At 39.1% G+C, this 21,115-nt stretch overlaps 2 protein-coding genes across 3 annotated transcripts in view; one reads left to right on the forward strand and one right to left on the reverse strand.

Moving 5' to 3' along the window:
• The window catches only part of LOC137434252 (E3 ubiquitin-protein ligase RNF182-like), a 142,511-nt gene extending 131,984 nt beyond the window's left edge, over window positions 1-10,527 (reverse strand). The window contains exon 1 of one of the 2 annotated variants that reach the window (XR_010985827.2): window positions 10,377-10,511. Coding sequence is in view for 1 of the 2 variants with exons in the window: in XM_068127074.2 (XP_067983175.2) it covers window positions 10,377-10,428 (52 nt within the window). In the remaining variant the exon portion in view is untranslated. Of the gene's footprint in view, window positions 1-10,376 lie in introns of both variants that reach the window. The other variant, XM_068127074.2, reaches the window with a different exon arrangement.
• CEP89 (centrosomal protein 89) overlaps window positions 1-18,169 on the forward strand; it is a 211,511-nt gene extending 193,342 nt beyond the window's left edge. Inside the window, exons 17-18 of the mRNA XM_068127073.2 lie at window positions 16,565-16,738; window positions 17,357-18,169. Coding sequence (XP_067983174.2) covers window positions 16,565-16,733 — 169 coding nt within the window. The 3' untranslated portion in view covers window positions 16,734-16,738; window positions 17,357-18,169. The remainder of the gene's footprint in view (window positions 1-16,564; window positions 16,739-17,356) is intronic.
• Window positions 18,170-21,115: the final 2,946 nt, after the last annotated feature.

Here is a 21,115-nt window from a genome sequence, read left to right on the forward strand (position 1 = left end):
GTTGTACGTCAGAGCGCGTCTTTGTGAGGTTCCTTTCCACCGCTGTATTGCTGGGTGCTGAACAACGTGACCTCGGGGTCGCCTCGATCGCCTACCTCTCAATTGACTTTGATCGGGCCTTGACTCCCCGATCGCGGGAGCGCACAGAGACATTGGGACTTCGCCTTGGAGGGGTGCAGAGACATTGGGGAGGTGCCGTGAGTTTGGGGGTTAAGGGGCTTGATATTGCCCCCATTGTTGTATGGCTCTTCTTGTGCGATTTCTAATATATTATTGTTTGTTCATAACCTGGTGTGGTTGCATTATTGATTTGACTGTTTCATTTGCTGGTTCCATTGAGGGTTTCATTATTTGCTTGATTTCAACCAAGGATAACACATCTTTCTGCCGGGGACCCTCTCGGGGTTCGGAGGTCTACCGAGACCAGAGGTGTAAGGGGAGGACCCCGTAACAGAAATTGGGGGCTCGTCCAATTGATATTTGTGGGCTCGCAATTGGGTCTGCGTCCGGGATATAAAAATTCCTAAATTTAGTCCAGGAAATAATTCCCTAACATTCCCAGAATTCCCAAATTTGGAACATTTTCCAACATTCCCAAATTTTTTCCAAAAACAAAACAAACAAAAAAAAAATTTTTTATTTGTTAAAATTTTTTCTTGTGTGAAGGTTAACAGGTGTTACCAGTAGTCACTATGGAGTTTGACGCAGAGAAGTTTACAGTGACCCCTTGTGAAGCACAGTTCAGAGCGTTAGTAAAATCGGACCTCTGGAAATTGGCCAAACATTTTAGCTTGGAGGTCCGAACTAATATGAAGAAGGCAGAGTTGCAGACAGTGGTGATACAATCTATGGTGGGATTAGAAGCATGGGAAGAGGTAGCCTGGGATTGGTTACCAGAAGAGCAAGAAAATGTGGAGCTCCGGAAACTGGAGATGCAATTGCAGAGCCAGGAAAGGGAAAAAGCACAGGAACGAGAACTCCAGGAAAGGTTAAAAGTACAGGAAAGAGAACTCCAGAAAAGGTTAGAAGAGAAAAAAGCAGAGGAAAGGAGAGCTGCAAGAGAACTCGAAGCAGAGGAGAGAAGAGCCGAAAGGGAGTTAAAGGACCGTAAATTGGCGCGTCAGCAGGAAATTAAAGTCAAGGAGCTGGAGTTAAAGAGAGAACGGGGAGAGGTACCATCCCTGCTGACTGGTTCGACACCTAGTCAGAACACCTGGGATGTTGGCAGACATGTGAAGCTGGTTCCACCCTTCAATGAAAAGGAGGTAGCCAAGTTTTTTCCACACTTTGAGAAAGTGGCTCGACAGTTAAACTGGCCTGAGGAGTACTGGTCCATACTAGTGCAAAGTGTTCTGGTGGGTAAAGCTCAAGAGATTTATTCGGCTTTACCGATTGACCAATGTGCAGATTACGAGGTACTGAAGAAACACATTCTCAAAGCCTATGAATTGGTCCCGGAAGCTTACCGGCAAAAATTCCGGAATGCCAGGAGGAGGGAGAGTGAGACGCATGTGGAATTTGCCAGAGTGAAGGAAGCCATGTTTGATAGGTGGTGTGATTCAAAAGGAGTTGGGAGAGACTTTGAACTATTGCGACAATTGATCCTGGAGGAGGAATTCCAACAGTGTGTCCACGAGGACATTAAAGTTCATCTGGAGGAAAGGACAGTACCAAAGCTGTATGAGGCAGCCACCATGGCAGATGACTATGCCTTAACACACAGGATGGGGTTCCACAAACCGAACTTCTCGCCCAGACCTAGCCAGGGGAGCTATGGTACATCAGGGGCGGAGAATGAAAATCCATGGGGGCAGCCTCGGGATGAAAATGAGGTCCACTTTGACACCACGACTTCTAGAAATCAGAAGACTGCGGTTCCAAGACAGACCTATCGTCCGTGGGACTCGAGGCAGACCGCCGCCCCCATGCCTTGGCAGACCATGAGGTTCTCCTCCGGGCCTACTTGCACTTTTTGCCATAAACCTGGACACTGGATGTCCAACTGTTATGCTCTGGGAAAGGAAAATCAGGAGCGGAGTTCGACTAGTACGACTCCAAATGCGATGGCCATTGTGAGAAATCGCCCTCAAAAGGGTTACCAACCATTTATTTCCGAGGGGTTTGTGTCACTGGATGGAGCCTCGACTAACCGGAGACCAGTTAGGATATTGAGGGACACAGGAGCACATCAATCTTTAATGCTTGAACGCATCTTGCCATGGTCCGAGGAGACGGCAACTGGGATAGTGTTCGTTTACAGGGGATTGGTGGCTGTGTTAGTGCTCCACTTCATGTCATCCATTTGGAGTCCGATTTGTTGTCAGGACCGGTCACCGTCGGTTTACAAGCCACGCTTCCTGTAGAGGGAGTATCGGTTGTTATCGGGAATGATTTGGCCGGTGGTCAAGTTTATGGTAACCCGATGGTTGTTAAAAAGCCCAGTAGGGAAAATAACACCACACCAGTTAGGGATGGCGACAAGTTTAGCAAGTTATTTGTAGGTGGACTGAACTTCAAAACACAATAAGATGTTTTGGAGTCTGCCTTCAGCAACTATGGACCGCTTTTGGAAGTGCTGCTGATAAAAGACAGGGAGACACGAAAGTCAAGAGGGTTTGGCTTTGTCACGTTTGAAAACTCAAAGGATGCCAGAGAGGCAGAAAAGGATCTGAATAGCAAGGAGTTGGAGGGTCGGGCCATCACAGTAGGGAAGGCATTTCCTCGGGATCAAGGGGGCTACAGAGGTGGACCACGGAGTAGTAGTGGTGGTGGCCGCAAGCGATATTATTATGGAGGCTTCCAGAGTTATGACAGCTCCCGAAGGAAGGATTATCGGAGCAGTGGCCGAGAAGGAGACCGCCAGTCAGGTGACTACTGTGACAAGTGGTCCCACCGTAATTATTAGGAGTCCGGAAAAGTTGAAGCATTGAATGCTGCGGAGCCGCCGAGCCAAGATTCCTACACGGACTAACCGTGAACGCCACGTTCCTAAAGGCGTCCATGTAGTGAATACTTCCAGGCCTCACCACCCAACCACCATGGAACCTGGCTTTCAGCTCGGCCTCCCGGGGAAAGTGCTATAGATTTGCTGGCCTTTGGGTTTTTTATCACAACCCCTTAACCTTCATTCAAGAGAAACTAGAAGTAAAAATCAGAGGGGCAGGGACAATGTCATTGTTGACGCTTGGTCCAGAGGGAATTAACTTTGGAAAGCTCTGGGGGTTGTGTAAAATTTTGTTGCTTTATTTTTGGGGAATGTTGAGTATTGTTGCCCACGGGGGTTGCTGATTTGGGTTGTGAATTTACTTTTGCTTGTTTAAAGAGGGCATGCAAAGAAAGTTTTCGTGGTGTTCAAACTTTCCTTCTTGAGGGGGGGGGAAGTGTTACGGATTCGGCCCTAATGATTGTTGTTATGATTATTGTTGTTGGTTCGAAGTATTCTGGTGATTGTGGTTGAAGGGAAAGGGTTATTATAGTTAAAAGATTTAAAAGCGCTCCTGGTAAAATGTGGCCGGAAATCCGGATCGTGACCGGGAGAGGTGGAGCGAGGAAGAAGAGGCGGGAGGAGATCGTGAAGAGACGTGGTTGTTGAGGCTCCGGACCGAGCGGTCGACGTACAGTGCGAGTGAACTTTACGTCCTTGAAGGGAAGTTCGGGCGATAAGAGATATCGCCTGAGTGCGTGGAGCCTGTGTCGTCGGGTATCCTCATTGAGGTTCCGGAGGATCCTGGCCTCAAAGCCCGGGTTCGAGTGAAAGCCGTCCACCATCTTCGCCACGCGAGCAACCTGCAGTGAACCAGTTTTGGTCGTGTCGGCTGGCCATTATTCCCCGGTGGTTTGCTGGGGACGGCTGTGCAAGAAATTAGATGTTAGATGTTTCACTTGCGAATTATACGGAGGCTCGCGGATTGAACCGCAAAAGTTGTACGTCGGAGCGTGTCTTTGTGAGGTTCCTTTCCACCGCTGTATTGCTGGGTGCTGAACAACGTGACCTCGGGGTCGCCTCGATGGCCTACCTCTCAATTGACTTTGATCGGGCCTTGACTCCCCGATCGCGGGAGCGCACAGAGACATTGGGACTTCGCCTTGGAGGGGTGCAGAGACATTGGGGAGGTGCCGTGAGTTTAGGGGTTAAGGGGCTTGATATTGCCCCCATATGGCTCTTCTTGTGTGATTTCTAATATATTATTGTTTGTTCATAACCTGGTGTGGTTGCATTATTGATTTGACTGTTTCATTTGCTGGTTCCATTGAGGGTTTCATTATTTGCTTGATTTCAACCAAGGATAACACATCTTTCTGCCGGGGATCCTCTCGGGGTTCGGAGGTCTACCGAGACCAGAGGTAAGGGGAGGACCCCGTAACACCAGACCGTACATCCAATCATCTTGAAATTTTGCACACTTGTTACACTTTATGACTTCTACTATATTATAAAGTTTCACTTCGATCAATGAAGCGGTTCAAGAGATATAATTTAAAAAAATATCTTCGTTTAATTAGTCATCGCTGCCATTCCACGTGAGCTATTGCAAATTCCAAAATGGCGTTTTAGCATGCCGACATTGGGAACATAAATGTGAAGTTTCCATTCGATATGATCAAAATTTGAGGGAGGATCTCGATTTTAAAGGTTTATGCTTCAAAACGTCATAGCTCCTAAACCATGTGACATTTGACTTCATGCTCGCTGAACTTTTTGGTTGACATGGGGATGCGATTCTGCCTGCAAAGTTTGGCCTCGATCTGTTCAGTCGTTTCAGAGAAAATGGGTTTTAGTGGTTTTTCAGGCTTTACACTTAAAACAATATGGCGGCCAACCCATGTGACCTATGACATCATTATAAAAAAAAATTCTGCATCAGTTTATGTATTATGCATCATTATAATCCTGATCGGATGAAATTTTTTTTACTTGTCGAAATATGACGTCATAATGGAGGCATCTGGCAAAGTTGGTCTTTTTCAAGGTGGCGCCCATACCACGTGACCTATGACGTCATACTTAGCAGTAAAAAAAATCTACATGTCCAGCCAATCATTTCGTGTGAATCGGACCAACAGTTGCTGAGAACGTTCATTTTAAAATTTTCGGACCTTGAAACGGTTGGGGGAGTGGAGGGGCAGGAGTTGTGGCGGAAGGAACAAAGTATGGAAGCAAATTTATCTGCCAGTAATCGTAAGGCAGGTCTATCAGGATGGCCCCGTGGTACACACACTCGCCTCTAAATTGTCCTGACTGGGTTCGAATCCAGACCCAGCTATAACTGTCATCCCGGTGTTTCATAGGCAGGTGATTCATCAGTGTGTGTGCCGTCCCTCAGATTGACGATAACCTGGGCGTCACGTCACGTCTGCCTGCATTGGTTGAGGGACGTTAAAGATCCCACGGTGTCCTTCCCAAAGACCATGGCTAAATTTCAAAATCCTGCCCTAACTACTGCTGGGAGGGCAATGGCAAATGACCCAGCATACCCGTGGCCAAGAAACCTCTTCGGCAGCACCGAAGCTCTATATCAGAGCATGGTGCATCAGAATCGGATCAAAGAATCATAAGGCATTGTTAATTATGTCCACTAAGTTTGATGACTAATGACGAAGTGATAAAAGTGGCGATAGCACGGACAAACGGACAAACACCGTCGTATTATTACCTCCGCCACCAAAGGTGGATGGAGGTTATGTTTTCACCCCTGTCTCCGTTTACCTGTGAACAAAATATCTCAAAAAGTTGTGGACGAATTCAGAAGAAATTTGGCAGAGATGTAGCGTATGTGATAAGGACGAAATGATTCGATTTTGGTGAGGATCCGGATTCGGATCCGGATACTAGAATTTTTTAAGCGATTCTTCACCATGGGGAGATCGGGCCAAAAACGATACATCGCAGGATATCTCAAAAAGTTATGGACGGATTTGTACGAAACTTTGTGGACAAGTTGTGTGTTTGACAACGAAGAATCGATTAGATTTTGGTGAAGATCTGAATATGTATTCGGATATGATAATTATTTAATTTTTAAGTGATTCTTCACCATTGGGAGATGGGGCTAAAAACGATACATAGCGGGATATCTCAAAAATTTATGGATGGATTTGGACGAAACTTGTTGGACCGGTTGTGTGTGTGTGTGTGATGAGGAAGAATCGATTCAATTTTGGTGAAGATCCGGATCCGGATCATCTCTTGGAATTTTTTAAGTGATTCTTCACCCCCATTGAGTGATATGGCCAACCAGGTGGAGGTATGCTCTCTGTTGAGTGCCGTTCTAGTTTATGTAGATAAGATACGAGTGGCAATTGCACGTCAGTAAAATGCCAGAATGATTTATTGTTGGCGCACACCGCGCAATAATGTGATGGGACGCATTTTGTGACCGAAGAGCGAATTGCAGGTTTGGAAAGAAGAATGGAAGTTCAGAGACGTTAGATGTTTCAACCAGTCGACAGGACATGTTCGCAGGTCATGATAGCAAGTTTGTGCAGAGTACGACAATATAGAGGGTCTGTGTCTTTGTACATCAAAAGTGGATCATGACACGGGTCTGTGTCCCTGTCTGCATGGAGTAGGTCATTGCATCAGTCGGAGTAATGGGCACTAATGATATGATACAGGGGTCTGAGGTAATCCTGCTAATGCTGGTTCTCATCCCTTTCTTATTACTCCCGCCAGGGAGTAATGCATTCGATCGTGTGTGTGTGTGTGTGTGTGTGTGTGTGTGTGTGTATGTGTGTGTGTGTGTGTGTGTGTGTGTGTGTGTGTGTGTGTGTGTGTGTGTGTTCGTGTGTCCGTCCGTGTGTTTGTGTTCGTGTGTTTGTGAACAAGATATCTGGAAAACTTCTGAACGGATTTGGATGAAAGTTGGTGAGATGATTGCCCTTGGGATAAGGAAGAATTGATTAGTTTTTGGTGAAGCTCAGGATATTATTCCGGATCCAGGAATTTTTTTGGGGAATTTTTTACCATTGGAAGATAGGGCTCAGCAGCGGCCACCCACGGCGGGAGTATGCGCTCTACTGAGTGGCGTTCTAGCTACTCCCGCTAGGGAGTAATGCATTCGCTCGTGTCCGTGTCCGTGTGTGTGTGTTCGTGTGTTTGTGAACAATTTTAGCTCTTTCACGAGCCTCGATTCAGTATACAAAAAAACAAACAAACAAAAAAATCTGGAAAAGTTATGAACGGATTTGGATGAAACTTGGTGGGATGATTGCACTTGGGATAAGGAAGAATTGATTAGTTTTTGGTGAAGCTCAGGAAATTCTTCCGGATCCAGGAAGTTTTTTGGGGAATTTTTGGGGGAATTTTTTTTTCTGTTTTCCTTTAAAAACCATTTTCTCTGCAATAATTGGACCGATTGAGAGCAAATTTTTACCATATGAGGGACTCCATCTGCATAATATTTTAATGGTAATTATGACGTCACGGGTCACGTGGTTCGGCCGCCATCTTTTTTTGAGTGAAAAACACAAATCCAATTTTCTCCAAAACGCCTGAACAGATCGAGGCCAACCTTTGCAGGCAGAATCGCATACCCATGACGAACAAAAAAGTCAACGAGCATGACGTCATGCATCGCATGGTTTCAGAGTTATGACGTTTTTAAGCACAAACATTTAAAACCTAGCTCCTACCTCATTTGTGATCCAATCGAGAGGAAACTTCACAAATCTGTTCAGCATATCAGTCTACTAAAATGTCCTTTTGGAATTTGCGATAGGTCACGTGGTTTGGCAGATATCGTTAATTAAACGCAAATAATAAAAACATTTATATCCCTTGAACCACTTCATTGATCGACGTGAAACTTCATACTGTAGTAGAAGTCATGAAGAGTAACAAGTGTGCAAAATTTGAAGATGATTGGATGTACGGTCTGGAAGCTGGAAGTTGTTATTGCGTGAAGAAGAAGAGTCTTCGACTGGACGATTAATTATTTATCACGTGTACAGACTTGCAGGCATCGTTTGACACAATGTCCCGGGTTAATTTGAACCTCAAATAAAATTATAATTCCAGATTTGTCAATGGCTGAGATATATTGACAAACGAATAAAACAGATTTGGCAAAATTCGAACTTTTTTTTTAAAAGATCGCATGTTCACCCAGGGTTGTGAGAGGCTCAAGAAGAAGAAACCTCGCATGGGCTTCCCAGACCAAAAAATAATTCTGGCTCTGCTATTTTCCGGTTTATTTATCTATATATCTACATATCTGGGCAGTGTCTGTTGTCACTGAACTACTCCCTGAAACTTTTGTTTCCGTGGTTGTGAAGTATTTTTAATAACATGGTAGTGGTTTTGAATCACGTGGTGGTGAGGTATTTTGAATTATGTGATGGTGAGGTGTAAAATGACGTGGTGGTGAGGTGTTTTTAAATCACGTGGCTGTGAGGTGTTGTTAATTTCGTGTTTTGTGGCTGTGAGGTGTTTTTAATTTCGTGTTTTGTGGCTGTGAGGTGTTTTTAATTTCGTGGCTGTGAGGTGTTTTTAATTTCGTGTTTTGTGGCTGTGAGGTGTTTAAAAAAAAAAAAAATATTTTTGGGTATACAGAATCGAGGCTCGTGAAAGAGCTAACATTTATCACACAAACAAATCAAACAGACAAACAAAATTTATAAAAAGAGGGAGCGGCAGACAAGATGGGGAGAGAAGGGGAAGCACACAAACACAACATATGAGAGCAGGGACATCGGGGAATCTGTGGGAGGGAGAGGGCTTGGGGGGAGGAGGCGTGGGGGGTGGGGGGGAAGTATAAAACACATGGACACTGCAAGGACTTCCAGGAAAGAAGTTGGTATTTCAAAAAAGTGTATTTGGGGTGAAATTAGCGGGGGTAGAAAAGATCAAGGTTTTGGATGGGGGAAGATGAGATGGTTTTCGTGTTTCGAGATGATAAGAGATGATTTAATTTCGTGTTTCGTGGCTGTGAAGTGTTTTTAATTTCGTGTTTTGTGGCTGTGAGGTATTTTTAATCTTCTATATATTATATATACTAGGGCATTGCCCGTACTATATCTATATCTAAAATTATATCCCCCCCCCCTCTATTTACATGAAATGGTTTGGTCCAAAGCGAACGGCTTCCGGAGTTTGGTAAAGAAATCGCCATCGCGTGCACAAACGCGCAGGAAAGCGAATGAATCGCAAATTCGTTGTTATTAGTTTTAAAACATAGTTTAACGCCAACATAGTTTGCAAACGTGAAATAAATGAATACGCTCTCAAATGTGCCATCCGAGGCAGAGTGTGTCCGCCACGTTCGGCACACGCGATAGTTCGCTGCTCTCTGATTGGTTGAATCGTTTTTTGGACATAGCTCGGTAAGTAATTGTCCGATTAATATGAAACCTTGAAAAGGCACATCCTCGGGTCCCCAGCAATATACCTGGCAAGTTAAAAGTATATCGGACCCGTGGTTGTCGAGAAACAGCGGTCACAGACAAACGTACAAACGTACAAACGTACAGAGATTACTGGAATTATAGATAGATATATATACATATATATATATATATATATATATATATATATATATATATATATATATATATATATATATATATATATATCTGTGCAGTGTCTGTCTTGTGTTGTCTTGTCTTGTGTTGTCACTGAACTACTCCCTCAAACTTTTGTGAAATCGTACTATTCCAACTTGACCCACGGCGGGAGTATGCGCTCTACTGAGTGGCGTTCTAGTTTCCCCCTTTTATCCCCCATTTCTTACTTTCTCGTGAACATATTTACATGCATATACTAAGCTTGCTACCACAACGCCTCTCTGCTTTAAAGCTGAATGTGCATTGTGCTGCTGATGAGGACATCATGTGTTCAATGAATGTTCAAGACTGTTGTTGGTTGTAAATCTTTTTTTTTTAACTCCACCGTCACGTGATTAATGCCCCCCGCCCCTTAATAGTGGTGTACCCTGGTGTGTGTGTGTGTGTGTGTGTGTGTGTGTGTGTGTGTGTGTGTGTGTGTATGTGTGTGTGTGTGTGTGTGTGTGTGTGTGTGTGTGTGTGTGTGTGTGTGTGTGTGTGTGTGTGTGTGTGTGTGTGTGTGTGTGCGTGCGTGCGTGCACGGTGTTCGGTCATTTCGTTACGGACAGGTACCCTTATATCTACCATTGTCCCCTTGAGTTGAGCGTTTCATTGAGAGAGTGGGAGAATATTAAATGCAAGGTCGGTTTTCTACATTCCACGATTGATTTGTGACACTACAACGATACTCAACAAAACATAAACGAACTAAGGCGATTAAATATATTTTCAACAGTTAATTATGCACACGAAAAAAAAGGAAATTGATATCACACATTCCCTTGTGAGTGGTGGATTGTCTCGTCTCGTCTCGTGTGCGAACGACTGATGCTTACCGGTGGTAACGGCGGCACCTTGTGTCGGACTGGGACTACGTGACTCCTCCATGTATGACGTAAGCCGGGCGACAGAGCGGAGAAATCCTTTTCGTCGCTTTTCCTCTTGTATCCTTACAATGGGTCTCCTTCCCTGACGCTGTCCGACGTCTAAAAGGCGTGGCGCTGCGGAGAGAGGCGGGGCTTAAAAGGGCGGAGTGTTCTCCGGTCCGCCCTGCGTTTAGTTACAACCGTTTCTATCGGCACGTGGACACTGACTGTTTCGGGCACAGACAATTAGAGATATGGGATGCCAGCTTTCAAACAATAAGGAAATGGTGAGACAAAGCTCTAATTGTAAATCGTACATTTGATTTCCTTTGGTATATCGGAAGTGCTTTGCCCGTTGATTGTTGTTTATCAATTTATACCTATGGAGTACTAGCGAGATACGCATGGGTGTGAGCCCAATGTCTCAAAAAAAATGGTTTAAGAAATTTTATGAAAACCCTCGCACACTTTAGGACACGTGTAGGAACCCCAAACGCTGCACAGAAACTTTGGTGGGACTGGCCCCAAAACTGTGGGAGTGGTACTGTGTAAAATCAATGTACAGTACCCTTAATGATGATGATGAAGCTGATAAGGAAGATTGTGATGGTGTTGGCTTGGGAGTGGGAATTTGGTCGTATATGCAATGATGAACAAAATCAGTTATTACAGAAAAATACCAAAAAGTCTCCAGCGAATGTCGTGTGATGTTTACGGAAAAGTCTATACAGGGATAATGGCGAAACTGCTGGTGCTAAACCTGTGGATGTGTTTACATGTGGATAGACAGAGCAGATTCGTAAGGGAGGAAACTCAAAATCACGATTATATTGAGATGATACCGAACCAGCGAATGTTTCCACCTGCAGTAAATGGCGAAACTGCTAATTCTGCACTCGTGAATACGTTTACATGCTTAGACTCCTGCTGGGACCCCAAAAGGTTCCACAGAAAGTTTGGTGAGGCGAGCCCCAAAACTGAGGGAATTGTTCGGGGACGGACGGACGGACAGACAGACACTCCTGCTTTATTAGATAGATAACAGGTGTGTTATGTTTGGATCGTTCATCGCTTTCTTGTGTTCTCTCAATTATAATTTCCCCTTGATTACCTTGTTGTTTTCATCCGTGTGCCTGTTTGTCTGTCTCTGAACAGGATATGTCAAAAATTGTGGACGGATTTCGACGAAATTTGGTGTACAGGTTGGTGTGTGACAAGACCAAATTGATTCGACTTTGATGAAGATCTGAATCCGGATCTTGATAGGAGAATTTTTTTTACATCGATTCTTCACCATTGAGAAATGGGGCCAAAAACTATATGTTGTGCATGGATTATGACAAAACTTTGTGGACGAGTTGGCTAGATGACAAGAACAAGCCAATTAGATTTTGGTAGAGGTCTAGATCCGGCCTGTCGGTGGATACAAAATGTAAACTATTCAGCCTGGCAGAGGTATGCTCTCTACCGAGTGATTTTCTGGTCTCAATTATAATTTTATCAATATGGCAGCCACTCCAAACACCTGCCCCAAATCCCTGGGTGTATGTAATAAATAAATTAGGTAACAACATTAGCATTGACAAAACTTGATGAATTATCCTTTCATATGCTATTTGCAGTAGATTTCGATCACTAGAAACACCCGCTTCCTTCGGGACCATTGGCAAGTCTTCTCTCTCCCCTTCCCTCCGTGAGGGAATGACCAACCCATGTGCAAAATTTGGTGTAGATCGGGCCAGCCCTGTTATTTTTACATGATTTTCAGATATACATACACACATACATGGATAATGGCCTTATTTAATATAGTAGGATGTGTACATGAAAAGTTATAAAAGATTCACAATCATTGTATGGACAGTAGAAAAAAATCTTTTTTTTTTAGATAAACGTTAAAGAAAATTAATTTGTAAGGGAGAATGAATAAAAATTCCCAAGTTTTTTTTTTTTTTAGATAAAGGTTAAAGAAAATTAATTTGTAAAGGAGAATGTATAAAAATTCGGGTTTTTTTTTTTTTAGATAAAGGTTAAAGAAAATTGATTTGTAAAGGAGAATGTATAAAAATTCAAGGTTTTTTTTAGATAAAGGTTAAAGAAAATTAATTTGTAAAGGAGAATGTATAAAAAATCGTTTTTCTTTTTAGATAAAGGTTAAAGAAAATTAATTTGTAAAGGAGAATGTATAAAAAATCGTTTTTCTTTTTAGATAAAGGTTAAAAAAAATTAATTTGTAAAGGAGAATGTATAAAAATTCGAGTTTTTTTTTTTTAGATAAAGGTTAAAGAAAATTGATTTGTAAAGGAGAATGTATAAAAATTCAAGGTTTTTTTTTTAGATAAAGGTTAAAAAAAATTAATTTGTAAAGGAGAATGTATAAAAATTCGAGTTTTTTTTTTTTAATAAAGGTTAAAGAAAACTAATTTGTAAAGGAGAATGTATAAAAATTCAAGATTTTTGGATAAGGGTTAAAGAAAATTAATTTGTAAAGGAGAATGTATAAAAATTCGAGTTTTTTTTTTTAGATAAAGGTTAAAGAAAATTGATTTGTAAAGGAGAATGTATAAAAATTCAAGGTTTTTTTTTTAGATAAAGGTTAAAAAAATTAACTTGTAAAGGAGAATGTATAAAAATTCGAGTTTTTTTTTTTTAGATAAACGTTAAAGAAAATTAATTTGTAAGGGAGAATGAATAAAAATTCAAGTTTTTTTTTTTTTTAGATAAAGGTTAAAGAAAATTAATTTGTAAAGGAGAATGTATAAAAATTCGGGTTTTTTTTTTTTTAGATAAAGGTTAAAGAAAATTGATTTGTAAAGGAGAATGTATAAAAATTCAAGGTTTTTTTTAGATAAAGGTTAAAGAAAATTAATTTGTAAAGGAGAATGTATAAAAAATCGTTTTTCTTTTTAGATAAAGGTTAAAGAAAATTAATTTGTAAAGGAGAATGTATAAAAAATCGTTTTTCTTTTTAGATAAAGGTTAAAAAAAATTAATTTGTAAAGGAGAATGTATAAAAATTCGAGTTTTTTTTTTTTAGATAAAGGTTAAAGAAAATTGATTTGTAAAGGAGAATGTATAAAAATTCAAGGTTTTTTTTTTAGATAAAGGTTAAAAAAAATTAATTTGTAAAGGAGAATGTATAAAAATTCGAGTTTTTTTTTTTTAATAAAGGTTAAAGAAAATTAATTTGTAAAGGAGAATGTATAAAAATTCGAGTTTTTTTTTTTAGATAAAGGTTAAAGAAAATTGATTTGTAAAGGAGAATGTATAAAAATTCAAGGTTTTTTTTTTAGATAAAGGTTAAAAAAATTAACTTGTAAAGGAGAATGTATAAAAATTCGAGTTTTTTTTTTTTAGATAAACGTTAAAGAAAATTAATTTGTAAGGGAGAATGAATAAAAATTCAAGTTTTTTTTTTTTTTAGATAAAGGTTAAAGAAAATTAATTTGTAAAGGAGAATGTATAAAAATTCGGGTTTTTTTTTTTTTAGATAAAGGTTAAAGAAAATTGATTTGTAAAGGAGAATGTATAAAAATTCAAGGTTTTTTTTAGATAAAGGTTAAAGAAAATTAATTTGTAAAGGAGAATGTATAAAAAATCGTTTTTCTTTTTAGATAAAGGTTAAAGAAAATTAATTTGTAAAGGAGAATGTATAAAAAATCGTTTTTCTTTTTAGATAAAGGTTAAAAAAAATTAATTTGTAAAGGAGAATGTATAAAAATTCGAGTTTTTTTTTTTTAGATAAAGGTTAAAGAAAATTGATTTGTAAAGGAGAATATAAAAATTCAAGATTTTTTTTTTAGATAAAGGTTAAAAAAAATTAATTTGTAAAGGAGAATGTATAAAAATTCGAGTTTTTTTTTTTTAATAAAGGTTAAAGAAAACTAATTTGTAAAGGAGAATGTATAAAAATTCAAGATTTTTGGATAAGGGTTAAAGAAAATTAATTTGTAAAGGAGAATGTATAAAAATTCGAGTTTTTTTTTTTAGATAAAGGTTAAAGAAAATTGATTTGTAAAGGAGAATGTATAAAAATTCAAGGTTTTTTTTTTAGATAAAGGTTAAAAAAATTAACTTGTAAAGGAGAATGTATAAAAATTCGAGTTTTTTTTTTTTAGATAAACGTTAAAGAAAATTAATTTGTAAGGGAGAATGAATAAAAATTCAAGTTTTTTTTTTTTTTAGATAAAGGTTAAAGAAAATTAATTTGTAAAGGAGAATGTATAAAAATTCGGGTTTTTTTTTTTTTAGATAAAGGTTAAAGAAAATTGATTTGTAAAGGAGAATGTATAAAAATTCAAGGTTTTTTTTAGATAAAGGTTAAAGAAAATTAATTTGTAAAGGAGAATGTATAAAAAATCGTTTTTCTTTTTAGATAAAGGTTAAAGAAAATTAATTTGTAAAGGAGAATGTATAAAAAATCGTTTTTCTTTTTAGATAAAGGTTAAAAAAAATTAATTTGTAAAGGAGAATGTATAAAAATTCGAGTTTTTTTTTTTTAGATAAAGGTTAAAGAAAATTGATTTGTAAAGGAGAATATAAAAATTCAAGATTTTTTTTTTAGATAAAGGTTAAAAAAAATTAATTTGTAAAGGAGAATGTATAAAAATTCGAGTTTTTTTTTTTTAATAAAGGTTAAAGAAAACTAATTTGTAAAGGAGAATGTATAAAAATTCAAGATTTTTGGATCAGGGTTAAAGAAAATTAATTTGTAAAGGAGAATGTATAAAAATTCGAGTTTTTTTTTTTAGATAAAGGTTAAAGAAAATTGATTTGTAAAGGAGAATGTATAAAAATTCAAGGTTTTTTTTTTAGATAAAGGTTAAAAAAATTAACTTGTAAAGGAGAATGTATAAAAATTCGAGTTTTTTTTTTTTAGATAAACGTTAAAGAAAATTAATTTGTAAGGGAGAATGAATAAAAATTCAAGTTTTTTTTTTTTTTAGATAAAGGTTAAAGAAAATTAATTTGTAAAGGAGAATGTATAAAAATTCGGGTTTTTTTTTTTTTTAGATAAAGGTTAAAGAAAATTGATTTGTAAAGGAGAATGTATAAAAATTCAAGGTTTTTTTTAGATAAAGGTTAAAGAAAATTAATTTGTAAAGGAGAATGTATAAAAATTCGAGTTTTTTTTTTTTTAGATAAAGGTTAAAGAAAATTGATTTGTAAAGGAGAATGTATAAAAATTCAAGGTTTTTTTTAGATAAAGGTTAAAAAAAATTAACTTGTAAAGGAGAATGTATAAAAATTCGAGTTTTTTTTTTTAGATAAAGGTTAAAGAAAATTAATTTGTAAAGGAGAATGTATAAAAATTCAAGGTTTTTTTTTTAGATAAAGGTTTAAAAAAATTAACTTGTAAAGGAGAATGTATAAAAATTCGACTTTTTTTTTTTAGATAAAGGTTAAAGAAAATTAATTTGTAAAGGAGAATGTATAAAAATTCGAGTTTTTTTTTTTAGATAAAGGTTAAAGAAAATTAATTTGTAAAGGAGAATGTATAAAAATTCAAGGTTGTTTTTTTTTTAAATAAAGGTGAAAGAAAACTAATTTGTAAAGGAGAATGTATAAAAATTCAAGTTTTTTTTGGATAAGGGTTAAAGAAAATTAATTTGTAAAGGAGAATGTATAAAAATTCGAGTTTTTTTTTTTCGATAAAGGTTAAAGAAAATTAATTTGTAAAGGAGAATGTATAAAAATTCAAGGTTTTTTTTTTAAATAAAGGTTAAAGAAAACTAATTTGTAAAGGAGAATGTATAAAAGTTCAAGTTTTTTTTGGATAAGGGTTAAAGAAAATTAATTTGTAAAGGAGAATGTATAAAAATTCAAGTTTTTCTTTGAATTTTTTGAAAATGGAAAGTTTTTTCCCGGTAAAAATTTTGGACGATATATCGGTGATATCACTGTTTTACCGACAAGCCCTCTTGTTTGTGACATGTATTGTATATGCTCTGGTGCTGCGTCGTCCATTTGTTGTAAAAGTTGCCATTTGTAAATCTGTTCATCTGTCGATTCCATCTCACCGCATTGACCCCGTTTTCTTTGTTTCAGCATGAGTAGAGATTTGAAAACTATATGTGTAACAACCTTTTATCCTGTTTATAATTACGTCCAATATTATTCTAAATACGAGCATCTGTAATTTTGAGTTGCCGTTTCAGCCGAGTGGAAGCCGAGCTGGAGGTGGTATGGAGGGCGGCCATGCGTCAAACGAAGCAGCTGGGGCCACCGACATGGCCAAGCACGGAACCTCCGGGAACGGTGATCTGCCCCGTACTGGATGATACACCCGCCTTGAGAGATTCTTCCTCCACGAATGGTTGTTTGTAAGATTGGTGAGACCATCACGTTGGCACGAGGATATCAACCTGCTATCAGTACCATATATTACGACCTTTCTTGCCTGTTAGTTGTCATGAGAGATCTATCTCCGTGTGCAAGTCGTATGTAGTAAAATTCAGAGTACTACTTGGTGTATGTTATCAGAACAAGATGACGATTTAAAAAACAAGGTATACAGGGCAAAAGGCCACACGGTTTTGGTGTACCCTTGTCGTAGGATCTGATGCTTTCTACGTGGTCAGGGAATACGTACTTGCCAAGTTACAAACGCTAAAACTATGTTTATTTTTGTAAGTAGGTTGGTGGTTGTACCCTCCTATGCTATTATACATCAATAACTGTCTATAAACGTGGTTTAAATTTAAAGCAGTACATGTTTCCATGTTAAACAAGGTGCCATCAGGCAAGGGATTAACCTGAACATCCGGAAAGGGATGGCGGTGGGTTAGACAACCAGTTTAACAACAACAAAATGATTCCGCGACTGCAGGGCTCGATACATGTCGATCAATTCCTCAAGCCTCAGATGATGTGCATCGTTGACCCACTGAACCCTTGCCTTGCGTAGTTGTACCGTGGTTATATTCTTCTTCTTTTGTATGCACAAACAGGGTGGCACAATTGGCTGACACAGATGTGCCGCTGATGCAATGCCCTCTATAGCTTCTGGCAGGAATTTTGGCCGAGGTGCTGCCGATGGTGACATCGTGGGATCTTTAACATCTACCAACTGACGCTGGCAGACAGGACACCCAGTTAAACGTCTGTCTGAGGGACGGCACACACCGATGAATCGCCCTGCCTGTGAAACACCGGGGTGACAGTTTCTATCCGGGTCGGGATTCAACCCAGGCTACACAGCTTAGAGGCGAGTGTGCCATCCTGCCACACATGTGGTTATAGTAATGGTATAAAAGCCATGGTAAAAGTGTACTATTGAGTCTTCCCTAGATTTCAACCTACCTCGTACGTACTGCAATATGCGGTATTACTTTGAAAAGTAAAAGTGGGTGGGTGCAAAGCATAGCATTTGCGGTGTTTATTCCGCTGTTTAGTGGATCGCTGCAGGTTGTAATGTACCTGCATGACCCACTGAAACGGTAAATGTGCGAATGAACACAAAACGATTCATTTCACCTGTGGGTTGTTTTGTACAGTATATGGGTTATGGGTTTTGATGCTACAATCCACTCCCCCTCTCCAGCCACAATCCCCCTCCACCACGTGCATTCCCATCCGATGCACCCGATACACGCAATGAAAAGCAGACTCGAAAGCTGAATCGGGAAAGGAATACATTTATTGCTCGAAGAAACGGCACCTTCGTACAACAATTCAAATACTTGCTCGCAATGCATATCTATCAGAAACTTTCTGGTCATGACATGACTTCATCATAAATAAATGAAATGCTTTTCTACCTATATTGGCAAACGTGTATTTTGGTTATTTAATAGGATTTAACAATCAAGTATGTTTTACCAGACAGGATGTAGGTATCAGGTAAAACAGCCAGACGAATGAATCTCTGTTCAAGGAGTTGCAGTTTCATCACATCTAGAGTCAAAGTGATCATGCCAGCATGATCTTTGATCTTCAGTTGAAATTGAGTGATACTGATATTTTCCTTCACCTGCAAGAGTTTAGTGATCACCTCAATATACTTAATGAAACTTATACTTATCCACGCTCTGGAAATGGTTGAATGTACATACTGCTACCTTTATATTAAAGTTTGACTTTTGATGTAGTTTTCTTAACTCGTCATTCGGAACAAAAAATCACATATCATCTTCCTCCAGAAAACTAATCAGAATGAGATTTGTAAAAGTGACCTGATTGTCCAGGTGGAGTGTGCAGAATTCAATTTTTTTTCCAATGTGTTAGAGTTGATTGATAATGCTGTGAAGATAATGGATGTGAGCAAAGTTTTATTGACAAGAAAAAAATGTCATAGCCCCCACCGTGGTTTTAATAATTTTGCTGTATGGGGTTAAAGGCCGTCGGTCTGCCATCTTTGGTCGGATGACAAAACAATATCTGCTGCATATGCATACTGATGATATACATACTGATGCATACTGATACTGATACATATGCATATTGTCTTTGTGCCAACTTTGAAGAAAGTCCATGCATGTCCGATAAATGGATGGGGACAAATGTCGGCCATCTTGGATCTGATCTCGGGAAAAAAATGACTCGCATACGTAAGCCATCATTCGTTATCTGTGTGCCAAGATTGAACGAGATCGGTAAATGCATTTCCAAGAAATGGTTGAGGAAGTGTTCAATATCGGGTTTTTATTACACACTTTTATTTAACTTCATCTGAACTTTGTTTAACTTCATCTGAACTTTGTTTGTTTGTCCCGTTTCAAATCGTTGAGCCATTCGTTTTCTAGGTTCCATATGTCCTAGAGAACTGAAATTTGGCCCACGGTCCTCTTTTCTGGTACATTTTCATCTATCAAAATGTAATTTTTAAAAATAGGTTTAAAACTTTAAAAAAATAAGTGTGTAGCCCTAAAACATGTTTTTTCGTTTACTTGTTTACAACTAAAATGGCTGCCAGTCTACCAGTCGGCTATCTTTGATCAATCACAATATAAAGGGAAGTGCACGTATATGCCGTCATGTGCTGTCCTTGTGCCAAGGTTGAACAAAATCGGACCATGCATGTCCTGGAAATTGTTGGAGACACGTTTAAGTAACAAAATGGCCACCAGTTGGCCCTCTTGGATCTGATCTCGAAAACAAATTACGTGCAAATATAACCCATCATTCATTGTTTGTGTGTCGAGTTTGAACAAGATCTGCAAATGCATGTCTGAGAAATGGGGTTTTTTTTCGGGGGGGGGGGGGGGGGGTTTTGTTCGTGGACGTGTTCAACATCGGGGGGGTTTTTTTTACAACTAAAATGACTGCCAGTCGGCCATCTTTGATCGCATCGCGAAACAAAATGATGAGCATATGTTTGTCAATATGTGTTGTCTTTCTGCCAAGTATGAACAAAATCTAAATCGGTCCATACATCTCCGAAATATGATTGTGGACGCACAGACGGACAGACAAAACCAAATCCATAAGCCCCTGTTTCGGGTCCTACGTCCAACAGTGGTACAAGTAAACCAAGTCCAACAGGGGCTAAAAATGTCAGCAACCTCAGCACTACATTACCTACTATATAGTAAGTACGACAATAACAAGTGCAAAGGAGATACAGAATATAAATGTACTGAACCCTGCTACAGTTGTGGCAGGAGAATGTTCACAAATACTCGTATACCTGCAGATGAATAATGTCTCCATTTTGAATGGATTTGGACAAGCAAGGCACTTAATTGTACAGCATTCTGTCTTTCAAAGCAATGTCGCCTTTCTTCTCCGCAGCCGTTGTAAGAGTGCCTCTCGGTCTAAATTAAAATTCTCTTCTGGTTCAGTGTTGAGCACCAAAATGCACTTTCTGCCGTTATGCAAGGCCCTAATGTCTTCCTAGACTTGGCCTATAACAACAAAAAAGTAAACAAATAATTCCACAATGGGCCTATCACTTTGCCATAGCAACAGACCAGTGGTCACTCTGTCTTCTACCTCATCCTTTTTGGTCTTTACCCTCTGCTCTTTCCATGTTTTGTCCCCCCTACCCCAGTTTTCTGCAGGGCTCACACGGTCCACCATCAACCCCCTTCTGGTGAAACTCCCAAAATCTGGAATCACTGCTCACCTCCACTCATTTGTTCCTCTTTTTCCCCACCTGTGGAACCAACTTCCACATCCTCTTCAATCTCGTTATTCCCTCCAGGTCTTCAAGACAGTTCACCACCATCTCAGATCATCCCCAATCCAAAACCATGGTCTTTTCTACCCTCGTTAAACCACACTCCACCCCTTTTTGTTTTTCCTTTTTGAGAGTTTGCTCTTGTATCCATCTTGGCCACCTTCTGCACGCTCCCTACCCTTCATTCTTACCCGCATGTCTTGTTTGTCCGCCTACATCTATTTTGTCCATATTTTTACTGTTGGCATTCCCCCCCTCTCTTTCTGCTGTTCCTTTTGGTCTGTTGTGTCCTGATCCATTCTGTGTTCTAGCTCTTCCATGAGCCTTGACTCTGTATAGAAAAAAAGAACATAAGGGCTCGAAACAGTTGAAGACAATGGCAGGGAAGGGTCCTTTTAAACAAATTTGTATTTACTGGTTCACCTCGACTGCTCTTGCTGATGTTCCTTCTGTGGGTAGGTGGAGTTAAACTGTACCTGCAGTTGCAACTGCTGATGATACACAGGTGGCTATATGGCATGGGGTTATAGGCCAACACACAGACCAGGAGCAGAGATTAACAGTCATGAGCCTTTAGACAAAGGACAGG

This window comes from Myxine glutinosa, chromosome 10, assembly GCF_964187855.1.
Source record: "Myxine glutinosa chromosome 10, kmMyxGlut1.1, whole genome shotgun sequence".
NCBI classification, from domain to species: domain Eukaryota; kingdom Metazoa; phylum Chordata; class Myxini; order Myxiniformes; family Myxinidae; genus Myxine; species Myxine glutinosa.